Genomic DNA, 16,002 nt, shown 5'->3' with positions numbered 1-16,002 from the left:
GGCAAAAGTGACACCAATCAGGCCCCCGAGGTCTGGAATTGCCCATGCCTGATTTAGGCTGTCACCAATGATATTTCGACAAGTATGTTGCTACTTTGCGCTGAAGGGTAGCCATGTTGACATAGCAGATCAAGCAATTGCTAAACATGTCTCTAGCTGGACATCTAAGCATCAACGGGTTAAGTGTTGCTTTAGTTAACAATAGCCTTTACAAAACTAAAATAGCTAGCCCTGTTTTCCAACATGTCAGAAATGACAGGGATGGACGCGTAACGTTGGCAACAAAGTTTTGTTAGCGGCCAAGCTAGCTAACTAAGGTTTGCTAACTGCTTTGTACAGCTGTTTGAATGACCAAAACGTCAGTTGAATGAATAACTAGTTAACATTAGCTAGCTAAATATCTGGACACACAGAACAAGTCATAAAAAACAAATAACATTTTACTAACTAAAGTAGCTAGCAGGTTAAGTTGGTTTGTGGGCCTTCCTTACCTGGTCCATCTGACGCTGACAGCGCAGGTGAATTCAGCTTCGGTCGCTTTGAGTTGGGAGGTCCGACGTCAAGCAGGTTTTCAGCCATTGTGATCTTTAATGGATTTCTTATTTAATTATTTGAAAAAATGAAATTCCTGGGACAGAACAGGTTGTTCTGACAACCTCCACCTTTATCTAGTTAGCACGTTAGCAAGCGGTTTGCTCGCTAACGTTGGCTAACTGGCTAATTTTCAAGCAGTGAGGGTGAGATTTTCAAAAAAGATGCAACAGCGCCCCGCTTCGCCACCGCCATTCAACCCATGATAATCCAACAACCAACACCCACATTATCGTTAAATAACCCCAATAAAAAAATCCCATGAAAAATGTACGTTAAAATTAAATCTAAAAACATTAACATGAATTGTATTTCTGTCCCATAAATCTTTAATTTTAGATGTTCAAACAGCTCATTTTTATGACGTCAAATGTCTTCATGCAAAAATGGTTTGAAGCTCCATAAAATGTACAACTGCAAAAAAATATATATTTTTTGCAAAATTGTCAGTAACAAGCTGTTTCTTCTCCGGTTATCCCCGGTAAACAATATACTGCTCCGAACGGCTATAGGGACTCGAGCGCCGCACTTAAGGGGAAATCAGATATACGGGGTTTTCTTGCCGACGACGACCGATCGAATTCCCGTTTTTTCGTCAAAAATACTTCAGAAAAGGTGAAGATAGTTCGTTTTCAGGGGAAGTTTTCCGTCAAACCTCGGTTTGGATGCTCAATTTCTAAATACAAAATTGTGATCTACCGAAATCCTAATTCCGAGCCACGACAAGATGGCGGCTGTTGATTCCTTCGGTACAAAAAGTTTTTTTTCTCTCTTTTCCAGATAGATAGACTGTAGAGGGGGAGGGGTCGCGCAATCACGCCCTACGTAAACCTATGGTAAAAAGCTTTGAGGTGCGTCACACAAAATTCGCCTAGAATTCCGCTACGGGGCGGTAAGAGACCGTATGAGAATTCCTATTCACCGTAATAACTTGGTAATAAGTATGCTATTGATTCTTCACGTCAATATCGCTGTTGTAAAGGGAGGCAGTACAATGCATTGCAAAGGATAAATCATATTTGTATATTCTTCATTGTTGGATATAAAAACCAAACTAAATTCTTCATTGTTGGATATAAAAACCAAACTAAAATGTGTGGATCAACGCAGCTAGGCCGAAGTCTATCTGATCAATCTTCTCTAACATGAAATATGGCTAAAATGAAGATGACACAAGTAAACAAAAGTTTGGATCCTTTAATTTCTGTACTTTTCTTTCTTGATTTACCTGCCAGGCCTACCTTCCCACTGGCCTCATCTCTCCTGTGTATGTTGGCACACAATGCTGATCCCCCCCCCCCCCCCACGTCCATCTTCTTTGAATCAATGTCAGTGTGATGGACTTTGGACTGTCTAATAAGCCTAATAGGTCTCCACATTAACATCAGGCTCTTGAATTAAGGACCAAAATATTTGACTATTGTACTTATGCTAGTTGCAGGGGATTGGTGGTTGTCATAATTATGGTAGAAATATTGCCGCACTTGCAGCATCTAAAATACTTATTTTGACACAAGCCCTTGAAAGATCCTACGTAATATATCACTCACAAAGTCACCCAGACAGCCAGGCAGACGACACAACAGTTTGATATGGAAGTGTTCTCCTGTTCATCGATTTTCACAAAAAGTCCAAATCTGGCTCAGGCACATGTACAAAAAGTTGAAACAAAATCATAAATGTGACATCAAATACATATTGCATATGTACATACATAGTGAGTGCCTTGTGCAAATGTATACAGATTATGTTCATCGTGTTTAAAAATGATACATTGGCTATGGTTAATGTGCACAATAACAAATAAACAAACAATAGCACACTGACTGATTGAAAAATGGCAAATATAAACAAGCAAAAAAACACAATAACATACATCTCAGATCAACAAATTTAAACACTTTGGCTTTTTCCAATATCGTTATCCCCAGTGTGGAAATAACACATGGAGCTAATTTACTATAGTTCATTTACCATAGCGGTGAAAGAAAGTGAGTGTGCAATTTAATCGCGAGTGAATTATCCAACTTTTTTTTGCTTGTGATGATAGTTTGAATGTGCTAACACACCCACAAATATTTAGTATACCTGCACCTCAAACAGTAAAAAGAGGAAGAAAAACTATGTTTTCTCAACAATTCAAATTGTACTTACTAGAGTGAAGGCCTGGTAAAAGGACTTTTTCTGTAAAAAGAAACACAGGCCCAGACACTGGTTCAGTTCAAACAATATATATTTAATCTATCTGTTCCATGCGTCCTTGTTAAAGCTTATGTTAATTACTGAATAATTTGTTTGTTCGTTGTTGGCTTTTGTCTCCCAATTCGTATTAGATATTGTATAGCATAATTATCCTGTATGGCTTAGTTGGGTCCTGTATGGCCTGGTTGGTAGGGCATAGCGCTTGTAATGCCAGGATTGTGTGTTTGATTCCCAGGACCACCCATATGTAAAATGTATGCATGACTGTAAGTCACTTTGTTTAAAAGTGTCTGCTAAATGGCATATATATTATATATTCTTTTGAATTGGGCTAAATTAAAATAGACTTCTGGAGGCTTTATCCATGTCATGAAAGCTAACAAACAAACCCTAAGGTTGGTTAGAAATGTCAAGAGAGGCAAAGAAAGAAATCAATGACTAATTGCGGGAGTGTATGGGTGAGAAGTGGTAGCAAAAAGCATAAGTATGTCCACGCAAACACACAGGCAATCACACACACACACACACACACACACACACACACACACACATATACACACACACACACACACACACACACACAGAGCAAAGTGGTGAAAATTTCAGACTCAAACAAGCAAAGTCAAAGTCATTCCCGCCCATTCCTCCCTTTTTACCAGAGAGCACAGAGTTGGAGACAGTTTCGTTTTTACTTCTATTCCCTTTTTTATTTCTCAGTATTGGTGAAGGTTTTAGTAAGAGGGTGACATGCCCATATCCCTCCTCCGTGTTCTGCCTAGTTCCCTTAAAAAAAAAAATTGTCCCTTGGATACCAGTCTTGGTTACTGTGCCCTTTCACTCCAAACTCAATACAAATCGCTACTGTACTCCGCCTCACTCTAACTAACAACATAAATACAAGTGTGATTCAATGCACAAACACTTACTTAAGTAATCATAAACCAGATAGATACACGATTGATGGTAAATACGGTATGCTTCTGTGGAAGTGAAAGATAAAGTGTGGCTTTTTTTCATGTGTGATAAATAAAAATATATCCAAATATTTAATACAAAGATCCACAGTACTTTAATTCATAATATAAAAATGGTGTGTGTCGAATTATTAGCTATAGTCAGATATATAGAACCTATGAATGTGCTACAAAGTTATTGGAAGTGGAAAGGCATTTGAGGATAAAAATATCAAGAAGGCTGACAATAAGCCACCAAACTACATCCACACAAGATGTCTAATAAAAGGCACTGACATATTAGAAGTACATATTGGTGGTAGGTAAACAAAAGTCCCAAACTCTAAATAGACTCAGCATTTTGGCAAGGGTACATTGGCATAATATGAACAACATATAGCACTTAATTCCGATGTAATACTATTTCTAGATCTTTTTATGGGCACTCACCTTGAAGTTATAGGCCATCTGCTTTGATTCGTATCGTATGTTTATAACTTGTCTGATAGCCCACTTAAAGACCCTTAAACTAGCTCTTATTGGTTCTCCCTGCAGTTTAGAGTAGAGGTATCCCAAAAGATTACTCATCAGATCCAAGTCCGAGCATCGACCATTAGGAATTAAAACACAAAACTGACCCTTGATCAGCACCATGGGGCAACTTCAACTTTCAGTCTTTCTCCTTAGTCAAATAGACTTGGGGGGAAAAGCACACACGCACACATACACACATACACACATACACACATACACACAGATTTTCCTACTACTTTCTGTCTGAAATGTAAGACACAAAAGTGACAGGGCTACAGATGAATCCCCTATAGACCCTTCCTTTCAGAAGTAAAAGCTTGAGCAGAAAAGAGGGGAAAAGGCAAGGTGAGAGAAAAGAGAAAAGCGAGGGAGCACGGAAGAGACCTTGGGCACACCACCCTTCACATAGAATTCACAGAGAATCAGTCAGAGAGAGAGAGAGAAAGAAAAAACCAAGTGAGCAAGATGTTGATTTTCTCAAAACAGGAGTTGCAGTTGGAACTGCTCAAGGCGATTCATCATTTCATAAAACATACAATCATCATCATTGCTATCATCATCATACTAACTCAACAAAAAATATATTTTTTAGGCACTACAAAAAATGTACTCGAAAAGGAAAACTTTGAAAAATATAGGTTGCATTGCACCCAAATAATAACTTGATGAAAGTGGCACATTTTAAGTACATTAATACAGTAGAGCCTCCCTCATGCAGAGGCTGTGATTGGATAAAAGATTAAACGTCCCACCCCAACCAGCATGTCACACAAAGCTAAAGGCAGCCGTGATTAGCCATTGGTTGAATCTGGTGTCGGTCAAAATCATTTGTTTCTGTGGCAACTAACACAATGGATAGAACTTCATACAAACTTGAGTTTTCACTTCAATACACATTAATACATGTTATAACATGTTAATAAACTGTTTGTAATGAATTCTGTTCCTTTTGGCCAATGTCATACTTTTAACACATATTATCCCTAAAGATTTTAAGTGCTTTCCCATTTTGATATAACCAAATAGTCCCTTTAATTTCCAACACTATGATTCCCTTAAACGATTTTTAGATGTGTGCTTTTTCAGTATACTTGTTAGAGTATAATCGTTACTTGAGAGTGCTATAACGTATGTGTTCAGTTTTCTTACTGTCAAGACTGCTTGGTATGGGCTACCATCCCAATTTGCCATTTCCATTTAGGAGAGGTCTAGGAGAAGTTGTGTGAGACCCAGTGAGGAGATCTGTGGTTCTGACAGTTATGTTCCACAGACCACTTAAAGAAGCTGTACGGAAGTTTCTTTAAAAAAAAACGTGTTTCCTGTAAAGTTGGACATAAAAAAGTGTCAGTGTGAAGATAAATCCCTATGTTGGTTTTCCCTTTAGTATTGGGTCTATGTAGCACATCACAAACACTCTAAGCCATCGTCTCAAAGCAGAAACACCAATAACACTGCTTTTTGTCATTCCCTTATTCTACCCATAACTCCCTGCTTCTTACCCATGATCCACCACTGTCTGGCACGTCATGTATTTCCCTTTACGGTCAGGCGAACAGGCTACAACTGATCAAGTGAAAAACTGAATATGGCACAAACGACAACGATACAATAACTAAATAAATTGCATTGAAAAAACAACTTGTAGTAAAAGAACCACAGCATCATCGGTAGACGAGGTTTGAAATAGAAAAAATAAGTCATGCTAAAGATTGTTCCAACCTTTTTTGTGTTTTTGTTCCATATTCATTTCTTGTTCGTTAACGGTTCTTGTCCTGAAGGCACTTCTTTACATATCAACCAAAGCATAAGACAAATAAAACCTCAACACCAACAAGCAAAAACCCTTTCTCTACTCCTCCTCCTCCCTCCCCCTGCTTTATATTGTGCCACAATAACTGTGCTCAACACAGCCCTCCCCCTTCCTATAGAAAAGTGATGAGACATCATTGCTTGACTACAAGTCAATGTCCAAAGGTCACTCTGTCTGCAGTCACATTTCATCATGTGAAAACATCTGTTTTGGTTCAGAAAGGTGATTAATGGATAAGTTAGGGGGGAAAAACTACCCCCATCCCTACAAACCTGTATCTGTAGCTACTTCTGTCTTCAGCTCAGCTCAGAGAAAGGAGTGCTGATCGAGGATCAGTTTCGACTTTAAAATCATAATGAATAGGATTATATGGATAAGGGGGAGCTGATCCTAGATCAGCACTTGATGGATCAAAGGCGTGACATGAAATCCTCCTTATTGAGCTTTGTCAGCTCATTCGCTTCCTCCTCTTCCTCTTCCTCAGGCTGTGCCAAGGTACAGGGTACTAGCTCCGGGTCTAGGTCCAGGGTAAGGGGGTGAGGGTCCGTGCCCGTAGCAGCGGGGTGGCCAGCCCCAGTTTGGGGGATTCCTGGTGGAGTTGGAGGAGCGTCCCTGTACCCCTCTGCCCGATCTGCCCTCACCCCGCAGGACTTGGCCGGGCCTGGCTCTGGCCCTAGTCCTGAAGGAACTACAGGAGGTCCTATGGAAGAGGCTTGGGGGGTGAATGTGGAGGAAGAGGAGGATGTGGGAGGAGTGTAAGAAGAGGATAAAGGAGGAGGGGCTGGCGCATTGGCACTTGCATCAGAATTGGTCGTATTAACGGCGTCCCCTTCCCCCACGGGTCCAACGGCTGCCTGTGATTGGACAGGTTTCACCGGGGGCAAAACAGCAACTAATTGATGTGGCTGTAGCCAAGGCTCAGCCAATAGCTGCCCACCTCTTTCAGCGCTCCTGGGATACAGGAAGGTCCTCATTTGACCTTTGCCCTTGACGTTGACGGTACCGCGGTAGTCAAACTCTAAGCCCATTCCGCTGAGCGCCGAGTGGCTCTCCTCACTCACCTGTACCCGACACTCCACCCCTGTAGAGTCCATGCGACTCGCAATATTCACTGTGTCTCCCCAGATGTCGTAGAGCAACTTGGTAGTGCCGATCACCCCCGCTGTCAGGGGACCATGGTTGAACCCGATACGGAGCTTAAACCCAAAGCCTAGCATGTTTTTATTGAAGTCGTCCAAAACACCCATCATCTCGAGGGCGAAGTCAAACAGCGCCCTCAGGTGGTTAGAGTTTGGGTGGGAGTCGTCAATGCACTGTTGAGGGTTCAGCCCGGACGCCGCCATGTACGTGGCGCCGATCGTCTTGATCTTCTCCACGTTGGCGAAGTCCGGTTTCCGTAGCAACTCGTCGAAGTCGCCGATGAGCTCATTGAGCACTCGGTAACACTCCTTCCCGCCTTCGTAACTTTCCTCGTAGAATTCAGAAAAATTCACAATACTCGCAAAGATAACCCCGGCGTTGTCGTGATTTTTGGAGTACGACTGGGTCACCTTGAGCTGCTCGGCGACATGGATTGGGATGATGTTGCCTAGCAACCAGTCGGCCTGGTCCCGCATGTTCTGGATCTTGACGCGGTGCTTGTCGGCCTCTATGTTGCCATGGTAATGGAGACGGTAGCTGACCTCAAACTCGTGGTTCAGGAACCAGACCAATAGGAGGAGGAGGAAGTAGGTGAGTACTGCTTCTGGGACCAGTAGGTCTAGGGGTCTCACGGGGTCCATGGCGTCTGGACGTGGTTCTGGAGTGGACCATGTCTCATTGGTGAGGTTACTGGAAAAGAGAAGGAGAAAATTAGAAGAGGGCAGGAGGTAGATGAGGGCAGACAGAGAGAGGAAGGAGTGGTGTGGTGGCTAGAAAGAAAGAGAGAGAAAGAAAGGAGGGTGTAGAGAGAGATGGGTAGACAGAGAGAGAGAATGTGAGAGATAAAGCGAGAGAGAGATAAAAAGGGAGGGTGTAGAGAGAGGTAGACAGACGGAGCCAGCCAGCCAGACAGTCATGAGACAAGACAAACAGAAAGACACACAGAGAGACAGACAGACCTAGAGACAGACAGACCTAGAGACAGACAGCCCTAGAGACAGACAGCCCTAGAGACAGACAGACCTACCGAGAGAGAGACAGACAGACCGAGAGACAGACAGACAGACAGACAGACAGACAGACAGACAGACCGAAAGAGAGAGAGACAGACAGACAGACCAAGAGACAGACAGACCGAGACACAGACATACAGACCGAGAGACAGACAGACCTACCGAGAGAGAGAGACAGACAGACCTAGAGACAGACAGACCTACCGAGAGAGAGAGACAGACAGACAGAGAGACAGACAGACAGACAGACAGACCGAAAGAGAGAGAGACAGACAGACAGACCAAGAGACAGACAGACCGAGACACAGACATACAGACCGAGAGACAGACAGACCAAGAGACAGACCGAGACACAGACATACAGACTGAGAGACAGACAGAAGGGAGGAGGTTGATATCGATACGCAGCAGTTGCATTACCATGAACCACACCCATTCAGTGTCTACCGTACCACGCTATACATGCCAAGCACTTTCACAACTTAAATCACTTGGCTATAGGCTCAAAGATACACATCGTAGCATCAATTCAACTCATTCTCCCTCTTGTTATGCTCTATGTATTATTCGAGATCCTCTACCTGCAGCATCTCTCCCACAGTTGAGCTTAACCCGTGACTCGTATAAATAGGACCAGCTAGCCAGTCTGACTCACAGAACCTGTCCCAAATGGCACCCTATTCCCTATGGGCCCTGGTCAAAAGTAGGGAATAGGGTGCCTTTGAGATGCAGACATAGCCACTGCTGCTGACATTTAGCTGCTATGATTACACCAGCCATACTTCACAGTTTGAGAAAAGAGAGGAGAGGAGAGAGAAAAGAGAGTGAGAGGAGAGAGAGTGAAGAGAGGGAGAAATAGAAAGACGGGCCCCTCTTCTCCCCTTTCACCCCCGTCACCCTCCCAAATGTCACTCATCCATCAACATGCTGCGTCTCCATGGCAACACTCACCCCATCGCTGGAGAACTGTCATTACTGGAGCTGCAAGACAGAGTGACTCCCGTCAGTTACACACACACACACACACACACACACACACACACGGCTGACTAATTCATATCAACCTCTTAGAATGACTCCTGTGAGTTAAACACAAGTGTGATAACACATTCCAACACACTCACACTCCAACACACTCCAACACACACACAACTTGGCTCACAAACAGATGAATATGAACATTTCCTAAGAGCCAAGGGGAGAGAGAGGTATATTGTGTATTTAATGTGCATATTGTGTATGTCATAAAATGCTGACTAACGGCTGACTAATGGCAAATAAAGTGCAAGCTATACAATTGAAAAATAAAATAATTATAGCTTAAAGTTGTACCATTATAACATAAGGTATAACATCTTCATAATGTTGTATAGGTTTCCCCCCGCTTCCCTCTAGAAGGTGGAGACAGTCCAGGTGCATCAGACTGTTAAACAGTCACCACAAGCCGGCCTCCGCCCAGTACCCTGCCCTGAACTTTAGTCACTGATACTAGCCGGATACCACCCGGTACTCTACCCTCCACCTTAGAGACTGCTGCCCTATGTACACAGTCATGGAACACTGTTAACATCCTGTTTTACCCACTTCATACGTATATATACTGTATTCTAGTTGATCATCCTATATAACTACAGCTCTACACACCTTTTCTATTCATATATTGTCCATAATGCCTATACACACAATCATATACAGTACCAGTCAGAAGTTTGGGCACACCTACTCATTCCAGGGTTGTTCTTTATTGTTACTATTTTCTACATTGTAGAATATGTCAAAACTACGAATAACACATGTAATAATTCACCCCTCATGTAGTAACTAAAAGAGTGTTAAACAAATCAAAATATATTTGAGATTCTTCAAAGTAGCCACCCTTTGCCTTGATGACAGCTTTGCACACTCATGGCATTCTCTCAACCAGCTTCATGAGGCAGTCACCTGGAATGCATTTGTTAAAAGTTCACTTGTGGAATTTCTTTCCTTAATGGGTTTGAGCCAATCATTAGTGTTGTGACAAGGTTGGGGTGGTAAATAGAAGATAGCCCTATTTGGTAAAAGACAAAGTCCATATTATGGCAAGAACAGCTCAAATGAGCAAAGAGAAATGACAGATCATTATTACTTTAAGAAATTCAAGAACTTTGAAAGTTTCTTCAAGTGCAGTCGCAAAAACTATCAAGTGCTATGATGAAAGTGGCTCTCATGAGGACCGCCACAGGAAAGGAAGCCCCAGAGTTACCTCTGCTGCAGAGGATCAGTTCATTAGAGTTACCAGCCTCAAATAGTTCAAGTAACAGACACATCTCAACATCAACTGTTCAGAGGAGACTGCATGAATCAGGCCTTCATGGTCAAATTGCTGCCAGTAAAACACCACTAAAGGACACCAATAAGAAGAACAGACATGCGGATTGCTAATATTTATATATTTCTTAATTCCTTTCTTTTATTTTGGGGATTTTGGTGTATTGTTTTGTATTGTCAGGTATTACTGCACACACGTGATAACATCTGCAAAATATGTGTACGCGAAAATGTGTATTGGATTAAAGTTCTGAATGGGTCGTAAATACGTATTGGCTGTAGTACTAACCCTGTCCTGTTGAGGGGGCTGTGGAGCAGCACTAGTAGAGCCACACCAACAGCTGTGGCCAGGGCAGATCTCATCCAGAAACTCAGCTGGCAGAAGTTACAGTACTGGATGATGGCTATGGTCACTGCACAGCACATGAACATGGTTACCTAGAGGGAGGACACACAACATTTGTTTGTGTAAACTGAAATTCCAATTTTCATCAATGCTTCTCTATGAGAAGAAATCGGGAATTGGAATTTCAGGTTATTTCCCAAATTGACTGAATTGAAATGGAACTTGACCCTGGTACACAAGAGTACTCACACAATATATTACATATGGTAACATAAACATACTTCCCCACCAACACCCTCAACACACTCACACCTGTGAGCACATGCCTTATGCACACCAGTGGCATGGGTGAACACACACCCACACGCACATCAATAGTTGAATCCCCTGTAGAGTAGTTAGTACAGACTTATGATGACAACTTAACACAACTCTCTTCCCTCCCTCCATCTCTCTCTCCATGCTTCCATCCCTCCCTTCCATCCCTCCATCTCTCTCTCCATGCTTCCATCCCTCCCTTCTATCCCTCCATCTCTCTCTCCATGCTTCCATCCTTCTCTTCCATCCCTCCATCTCTCTCTCCATGCTTCCATCCCTCCCTTCTATCCCTCTCACACACATCTTCTCTTTCTCTGCCATATTATTCATCACTCTCGTCCAATCCATCCCTCTCTTTCATCCCTCCATCCATCCATCCCCCTCTCTCTCTGCCAGGTATCCCTCTCTCTTCCATGTTTTGTGTATGTGTGTGTGTGTGTGTGTGTGTGTGTAAGTGTATGGGGGATCCTTGCCAAACAAGATATCAAAACACACCAGCTTGACTTGTGAGCAGTCATGACTTGGGTGCATCCCACATGACCCCCTATTCCCTATATAATCAAATCAAATCTAATTTATTTATAAAGCCCTTCGTACATCAGCTGATATCTCAAAATGTTGTACAGAAACCCAGCCTAAAACCCCAAACAGCAAGCAATGCAGGTGTAGAAGCACGGTGGCTAGGAAAAACTCCCTAGAAAGGCCAAAACCTAGGAAGAAACCTAGAGAGGAACCAGGCTACGAAGTCCTCTTCTGGCTGTGCCGGGTGGAGATTATAACAGAATATGGCCAAGATGTTCAAATGTTCATAAATGACCAGCATGGTCAAATAATAATAATCACAGGCAGAACAGTTAAAACTGGAGCAGCAGCACGGCCAGGTATAGTAGTATAGTGCACTACCTTTTGACCAGAGCCCTATGGCAGCAGCTCCGGACTCAGAATAAGGCTAGAGAAAACAATGTGCAGTGTGTAGTTAGCCTCTGCCCAAACTAGGACCTCTATCTCTTCCACATAAAGGATTTGATAGGAGGAGAATGTCAAAAATCTGTGAAACAAGTATAGACCTCTCCATTTTCCATTGACTGTTTCTCTCTCTGAAACACTGGCACTTTCTAGTGGGTCCTACAACTGTTGGACTAAGTATAACTCAATGCTCTTGACACTTAGTCCCACACACTTGAGAACACCTTTTATTGTAAATAGGTGTTGTTAGCAGTAATGCATTTGCCATCTGTCATCTCGACCAGCGTTCAAACCCCTTTTGACGATCCCTGACCAGAACCCCATGTCTGCCCTCCTCCTTTACCCTCTCTATCTCTCCTTACCTGGATGGGCAGGTGGAGGCTGCAGGCGAGGTGTGAGAACACGGACACGGCAGGAAGTGAGACCAGCACGGCCCCGATCACATGACGGGGGATCCAGCCTGACACCACCCTCAGCAAGGTCTGGGTACAGCTCAACACGTTGTCCAGGTAGAACGTCATACTGCAGGGGGCCGAGGGAGAGGAGGTGAGGAAAGGAGGGACAAGTAAATAGCACTAAAGGACAACATTGTGATACACTGACTCACATCCCTATCAGTTCATTCTCTCTCCCTCCCTAATTTCTCATTCCTCCATAGCAACAGGGAGACCAACTCCAGCAGACACTTTTCACTCTACCCACCCTCTCTCCCTCCCACTATCTCCCCCCTCCATCCCTCACCGTATGGACAGCACCAGGGAGACCAGCTCTAACAGACCAGCAGCGGTAGCCAATCCCAGGACGGTTGCCGGAGGCGTCTCCATGGTGACCATGGGAACCAGAAAGCAGGCCAAGGTGAGGGCGAGGAACACAGAGCAGGATAGGAGAACATCCAGGAAGGAGCTGAAGGTAGGGCTGGCGAAGGTCTGTACCGGGGCCTGGGTCTCCACCTGGAGGGGAGAGAGTAGTCAGAGACATAGAGAGAAGGACTGCACCGGGGCCTGGGTCTCCACCTGGAGGGGAGAGAGTAGTCAGAGACATAGAGAGAAGGTCTGCACCGGGGTCTGGGTCTCCACCTGGAGGGGAGAGAGTAGTCAGAGACATAGAGAGAAGGTCTACACCGGGGTCTGGGTCTCCACCTGGAGGGGAGAGAGTAGTCAGAGACATAGAGAGAAGGTCTGCACCGGGGCCTGGGTCTCCACCTGGAGGGGAGAGAGTAGTCAGAGACATAGAGAGAAGGTCTGCACCGGGGCCTGGGTCTCCACCTGGAGGGGAGAGTAGTCAGAGACATAGAGAGAAGGACTGCACCGGGGCCTGGGTCTCCACCTGGAGGGGAGAGAGTAGTCAGAGACAGAAGGTCTGCACCGGGGCCTGGGTCTCCACCTGGAGGGGAGATAGTAGTCAGAGACATAGAGAGAAGGTCTGCACCGGGGCCTGGGTCTCCACCTGGAGGGGAGAGAGTAGTCAGAGACATAGAGAGAAGGTCTGCACCGGGGCCTGGGTCTCCACCTGGAGGGGAGAGAGTAGTCAGAGACATAGAGAGAAGGTCTGCACCGGGGCCTGGGTCTCCACCTGGAGGGGAGAGAGTAGTCAGAGACATAGAGAGAAGGTCTGCACCGGGGCCTGGGTCTCCACCTGGAGGGGAGAGTAGTCAGAGACATAGAGAGAAGGACTGCACCGGGGCCTGGGTCTCCACCTGGAGGGGAGAGAGTAGTCAGAGACATAGAGAGAAGGTCTGCACCGGGGCCTGGGTCTCCACCTGGAGGGGAGAGAGTAGTCAGAAACATAGAGAGAAGGTCTGCACCGGGGTCTGGGTCTCCACCTGGAGGGGAGAGTAGTCAGAGACATAGAGAGAAGGTCTGCACCGGGGCCTGGGTCTCCACCTGGAGGGGAGAGAGTAGTCAGAGACATAGAGAGAAGGTCTGCACCGGGGCCTGGGTCTCCACCTGGAGGGGAGAGAGTAGTCAGAGACATAGAGAGAAGGTCTGCACCGGGGCCTGGGTCTCCACCTGGAGGGGAGAGAGTAGTCAGAGACATAGAGAGAAGGTCTGCACCGGGGCCTGGGTCTCCACCTGGAGGGGAGAGAGTAGTCAGAGACATAGAGAGAAGGTCTGCACCGGGGTCTGGGTCTCCACCTGGAGGGGAGAGTAGTCAGAGACATAGAGAGAAGGTCTGCACCGGGGCCTGGGTCTCCACCTGGAGGGGAGAGAGTAGTCAGAGACATAGAGAGAAGGTCTGCACCGGGGTCTGGGTCTCCACCTGGAGGGGAGAGTAGTCAGAGACATAGAGAGAAGGTCTGCACCGGGGCCTGGGTCTCCACCTGGAGGGGAGAGAGTAGTCAGAGACAGAAGGTCTGCACCGGGGCCTGGGTCTCCACCTGGAGGGGAGAGTAGTCAGAGACAGAGAGAAGGTCTGCACCGGGGCCTGGGTCTCCACCTGGAGGGGAGAGAGTAGTCAGAGACATAGAGAGAAGGTCTGCACCGGGGTCTGGGTCTCCACCTGGAGGGGAGAGTAGTCAGAGACATAGAGAGAAGGTCTGCACCGGGGCCTGGGTCTCCACCTGGAGGGGAGAGAGTAGTCAGAGACATAGAGAGAAGGTCTGCACCGGGGTCTGGGTCTCCACCTGGAGGGGAGAGTAGTCAGAGACATAGAGAGAAGGTCTGCACCGGGGCCTGGGTCTCCACCTGGAGGGGAGAGAGTAGTCAGAGACATAGAGAGAAGGTCTGCACCGGGGTCTGGGTCTCCACCTGGAGGGGAGAGTAGTCAGAGACATAGAGAGAAGGTCTGCACCAGGGCCTGGGTCTCCACCTGGAGGGGAGAGAGTAGTCAGAGACAGAAGGTCTGCACCGGGGCCTGGGTCTCCACCTGGAGGGGAGAGAGTAGTCAGAGACAGAGAGAAGGTCTGCACCGGGGCCTGGGTCTCCACCTGGAGGGGAGAGAGTAGTCAGAGACATAGAGAGAAGGTCTGCACCGGGGCCTGGGTCTCCACCTGGAGGGGAGAGAGTAGTCAGAGACATAGAGAGAAGGTCTGCACCGGGGCCTGGGTCTCCACCTGGAGGGGAGAGAGTAGTCAGAGACATAGAGAGAAGGTCTGCACCGGGGTCTGGGTCTCCACCTGGAGGGGAGAGTAGTCAGAGACATAGAGAGAAGGACTGCACCGGGGCCTGGGTCTCCACCTGGAGGGGAGAGAGTAGTCAGAGACATAGAGAGAAGGTCTGCACCGGGGTCTGGGTCTCCACCTGGAGGGGAGAGTAGTCAGAGACATAGAGAGAAGGTCTGCACCGGGGCCTGGGTCTCCACCTGGAGGGGAGAGAGTAGTCAGAGACATAGAGAGAAGGTCTGCACCGGGGTCTGGGTCTCCACCTGGAGGGGAGAGTAGTCAGAGACATAGAGAGAAGGTCTGCACCAGGGCCTGGGTCTCCACCTGGAGGGGAGAGAGTAGTCAGAGACAGAAGGTCTGCACCGGGGCCTGGGTCTCCACCTGGAGGGGAGAGAGTAGTCAGAGACAGAGAGAAGGTCTGCACCGGGGCCTGGGTCTCCACCTGGAGGGGAGAGAGTAGTCAGAGACATAGAGAGAAGGTCTGCACCGGGGCCTGGGTCTCCACCTGGAGGGGAGAGAGTAGTCAGAGACATAGAGAGAAGGTCTGCACCGGGGCCTGGGTCTCCACCTGGAGGGGAGAGAGTAGTCAGAGACATAGAGAGAAGGTCTGCACCGGGGTCTGGGTCTCCACCTGGAGGGGAGAGTAGTCAGAGACATAGAGAGAAGGTCTGCACCGGGGCCTGGGTCTCCACCTGGAGGGGAGAGAGTAGTCAGAGACATAG

General features: G+C 46.3%; 2 protein-coding genes across 7 annotated transcripts in view; both read right to left on the bottom strand.

Annotated features, from left to right (window-relative positions):
• Positions 1 to 1,775, bottom strand: part of LOC110513526 (CREB-binding protein) — a 69,255-nt gene extending 67,480 nt beyond the window's left edge. For all 6 annotated transcript variants that reach the window (XM_090204345.1, XM_090204346.1, XM_090204349.1 and 3 more), the window contains exon 1: positions 492 to 1,775. In XM_090204345.1, coding sequence (XP_090060471.1) covers positions 492 to 579 — 88 coding nt within the window. In that variant the 5' untranslated portion in view covers positions 580 to 1,775. The remainder of the gene's footprint in view (positions 1 to 491) is intronic.
• Positions 1,775 to 16,002, bottom strand: part of LOC149975663 (adenylate cyclase type 9-like) — an 81,783-nt gene continuing 67,555 nt past the window's right edge. Inside the window, exons 8-12 of the mRNA XM_090204358.1 lie at positions 12,922 to 13,130; positions 12,543 to 12,702; positions 10,840 to 10,988; positions 9,195 to 9,224; positions 1,775 to 7,920 (exon numbers count right to left, since the gene is read on the bottom strand). Coding sequence (XP_090060484.1) covers positions 6,501 to 7,920; positions 9,195 to 9,224; positions 10,840 to 10,988; positions 12,543 to 12,702; positions 12,922 to 13,130 — 1,968 coding nt within the window. The 3' untranslated portion in view covers positions 1,775 to 6,500. The remainder of the gene's footprint in view (positions 7,921 to 9,194; positions 9,225 to 10,839; positions 10,989 to 12,542; positions 12,703 to 12,921; positions 13,131 to 16,002) is intronic.

Source organism: Oncorhynchus mykiss, chromosome 17 (assembly GCF_057628025.1).
Source record: "Oncorhynchus mykiss isolate SJ-2025 chromosome 17, ASM5762802v1, whole genome shotgun sequence".
Taxonomy (NCBI): Eukaryota; Metazoa; Chordata; class Actinopteri; order Salmoniformes; family Salmonidae; genus Oncorhynchus; species Oncorhynchus mykiss.
This window is presented reverse-complemented; position numbering and strand designations above follow the sequence as displayed.